Source organism: Ptychodera flava, chromosome 2 (assembly GCF_041260155.1).
Source record: "Ptychodera flava strain L36383 chromosome 2, AS_Pfla_20210202, whole genome shotgun sequence".
Classification (NCBI taxonomy): Eukaryota; Metazoa; Hemichordata; class Enteropneusta; family Ptychoderidae; genus Ptychodera; species Ptychodera flava.
In genome coordinates, this window is record NC_091929.1 from 33,348,738 (window position 1) to 33,351,817 (window position 3,080).

A 3,080-nucleotide genomic window follows, 5' to 3' on the forward strand; every position below is an offset into this window, starting at 1 on the left:
AGAACAATAAGATAAATGATTTCAGAGCTGAAGATTTTTTGACAAAATCCAACAAAATTGGTGGAAAATACAAATATGCAAAATTTGAACTTCAGTTCCTGAAAACCTGCAACTGAACTAGCAGTTTCTGAAAGAAGATGAATGTTGATGGAACACAGAGGATGGAGGACTGAGGACAATCCAGTTATCTGAAAAAAGCTCTGTGTCATTGACAGCAGGCTAATATCTCAGTCTGAAGCAGTCTGTAAGAAGTTGTGCTTTAGGAGCAAAATTAGTGTGAAAGGAAGATATTGTATAGCACTGATTCTCGGTTCTCACTACGTGAAAGATGAAACACACATGCAAAGAAAATATCTGTAAAGGCATTTTTCCATCAAAAGTCACAATACTCAACATCGTCAAACTCTAAGGTGATGTTGAACTTGTTCACCCATAATGCAACTAACATTATGACACCCCCTGAAAAAGAACTCACAAAAGATGATACAGTTCAAATTGGTAAATAGGTGCTTTAATTGAAATATATAGAGACCTCTTGCATGTGATAAAAAGAAATATGTTTGAATGAAATCTTATTTGAAATTCACAATGTTTGTGCTTGCAATTCAGTGAGAAGACTCAAAATCACCAACAAAGTTGCTGTTTTTCTGTATTGCCCTTTGCATGATAAAAAGTGAAACTGATAGCAGGCCATCACATTGACATTTCAGATCTTATCACATTTGAAGAAAATTACTGGACATACGTGGGTCATGGTGCACTTTCCTCAGTTCACACCTGCCAAAGTAATATTTCCAGACATAAAAATAATAATGGCTGGCAAATTTTGATAATATCAGAAAGAAAGTAACATTGCATATATGTATGCTCAAATACATTGTCCTTGTGTCTAGGGATTAAAAAGCTATTTAAGTTTGTGAGAATTACATCATCATATCAATTTTACTCCTTTGTACATGTATGTATCATTAATATGAAGATGCAGTCCACATGGGGTTGGACTAATCATACCAGTGTGATAATTAATATGATCCTGCATTTGCATTGCCTGGGAGTAGTCTATGTGAAATTGTAGTCTCCTGTAAATGTTTGCTTTCCTAATGCTATGGTTCAGCTTTTAACATGCCATTTCAGTTATTTCCAGTCCCTGTTGTACAAAACTTTTCCCTGTACTAGGTAATTTTCAGCTTCAGACTTTGTTACTGTGACAAAAATGCCTGTCAATGGCTTCTTCCGCAGCCTCAGTCAGTGGTACTTTCATCCATGAATGTAGCATGCTTCCTTCCTATGGAAAGGTAAGAAATGAGAAATTGAACAATTTAAAAATTAGAGACATGAGGACACTGAACTTTGATCATTGTTTTAAACTCTTTATTACATGCTCAGGATGTCAGTTTGTTTCATCCTCTTTCTCCCAGGTGGTATTTATTTCTATGGTTTGTCTATGGAGCCTGGTAGAAAGATGATTATATGGATTCAAGATACTGCCATGCATCAAAATTAGTGTTGTTCAATGATAGCCTACACTTGAGTATTAGCCCCTCACATTGTCTAATATTCTATCTACCCCATGATAATTCCTTCCTAAGCCCTCCCAAGTAAAATCCATGGCATGACTCTTACAAAGGAACCAGTTTTAAAGATCCCATTCAAAGCAAACAATCACACAGATATACCTTGTTAAAGCGAAGCAGTCTGTGGTACTGTCTCAGATTTTGAAGCACTGGGGTTGAATGGAGGGAGATCACTTGCTTAACTGACATAGTTTCTATGGAATTTAACTTGAATAATGCAATACAGTATAGATAAAAGCTACATTTAGCATCCACTACATCCTAACTGAAAGGCCACTTTGAGACTGCATGGTTTGATTAGCTGTAATACATATACTACACATTTGTATAGACATCACAAAAACACACATCATTAGACAGTCTTAATTTAAGTTTAAAACAGTACAATACACCTGTTACTTTTCTGATTAAAAAAAAATATTTTGTTTTTGTACCAACTTAACTATCTTTTCTTCTCCCTTGAAATGTCAAGTTTTCACCTCATCAAAGTGCACTGTGAATTTTGGTGTGGACTAAAATTAATTTGCTAACAATCACAATTTAATATATGATGTATGCTGTCTTCACAAGTTGAACACTGGACATGCAACGTGCTTTTCGCAACAGAAGAAGACAGTACAGTTGGTACAATTGAGAACAAAATTAATAATAAAATCATCAAAACTTACAGCTACTGTTCTGAGAGAACAAACACAGTGTCTGAGAGTTGTTCTGAATAGATAGGTTGCAGTCAACTAGGATTGTATAGTTTGTTTTGAAAAATGGTCAATATAAAAATGGTTTCACTGAATTTCCCTGGATACCACAGAATCTGGTTTTGATAATATGAATATATGCAACCTACATGTATTTATACACATATCTAATGGAACTCGGATGTGACAGGATCAGACTCAGAGATGGTGGAGATCTTTTCACAAAAGCAGTTTATACCTCACTTAAAAAGGGAAGAAAGGACAGGATAAAGGTCAAGAAGAGGTATTACTGCAGAAAACTTGGGAAGGAGAATAAAATTCCAGAGTTTAATATCACCATTACTTCAACGTCAGTGCCACATCCAAGCTGCCATGAGTGAGAGGAACAAAGAAACCCTATCGATGATCATTCATCCCTCACAGAACTGTAGATTTCCCATAATTCATTGCGATTTGTATCCTCGGAGATACATGTACTTGAGTGAAGTCTACTATGTCTCCCATGTGTAGACAAATTCACAGACTATCTATCAAAATTTTGAAAACGTACTTTTATGCACACCATTCTTCTCAATTCTCATTTTAAATAATTTGGAAAATTATGCATAATTGAGAGAGGAGATAGCATTTTTGTGAAATTTGCCAGAGATTGTCCTCAGCCATATAGAATAATGTGATGGAAAGTAGGGAGACTAGTTGCACCTGTTTTATGAAACAAAAGGATATTGATTTTTTGCAATGAAAATGACAAAAGAAGTTTGCATGCTAAGATTTCTGAGAGAATGACTCCTTCAGTTTGTCATAACTTGCT

The 3,080-nt window shown here is 35.2% G+C and overlaps 1 protein-coding gene across 1 annotated transcript in view; it reads left to right on the forward strand.

The window, feature by feature from the left end:
* The first annotated feature begins 449 nt into the window (after window positions 1-449).
* The window catches only part of LOC139149872 (zinc finger C3H1 domain-containing protein-like), a 22,518-nt gene continuing 19,887 nt past the window's right edge, over window positions 450-3,080 (forward strand). Inside the window, exons 1-2 of the mRNA XM_070721879.1 lie at window positions 450-498; window positions 1,240-1,295. Of these exons, the coding sequence (XP_070577980.1) occupies window positions 450-498; window positions 1,240-1,295 (105 nt within the window). The remainder of the gene's footprint in view (window positions 499-1,239; window positions 1,296-3,080) is intronic.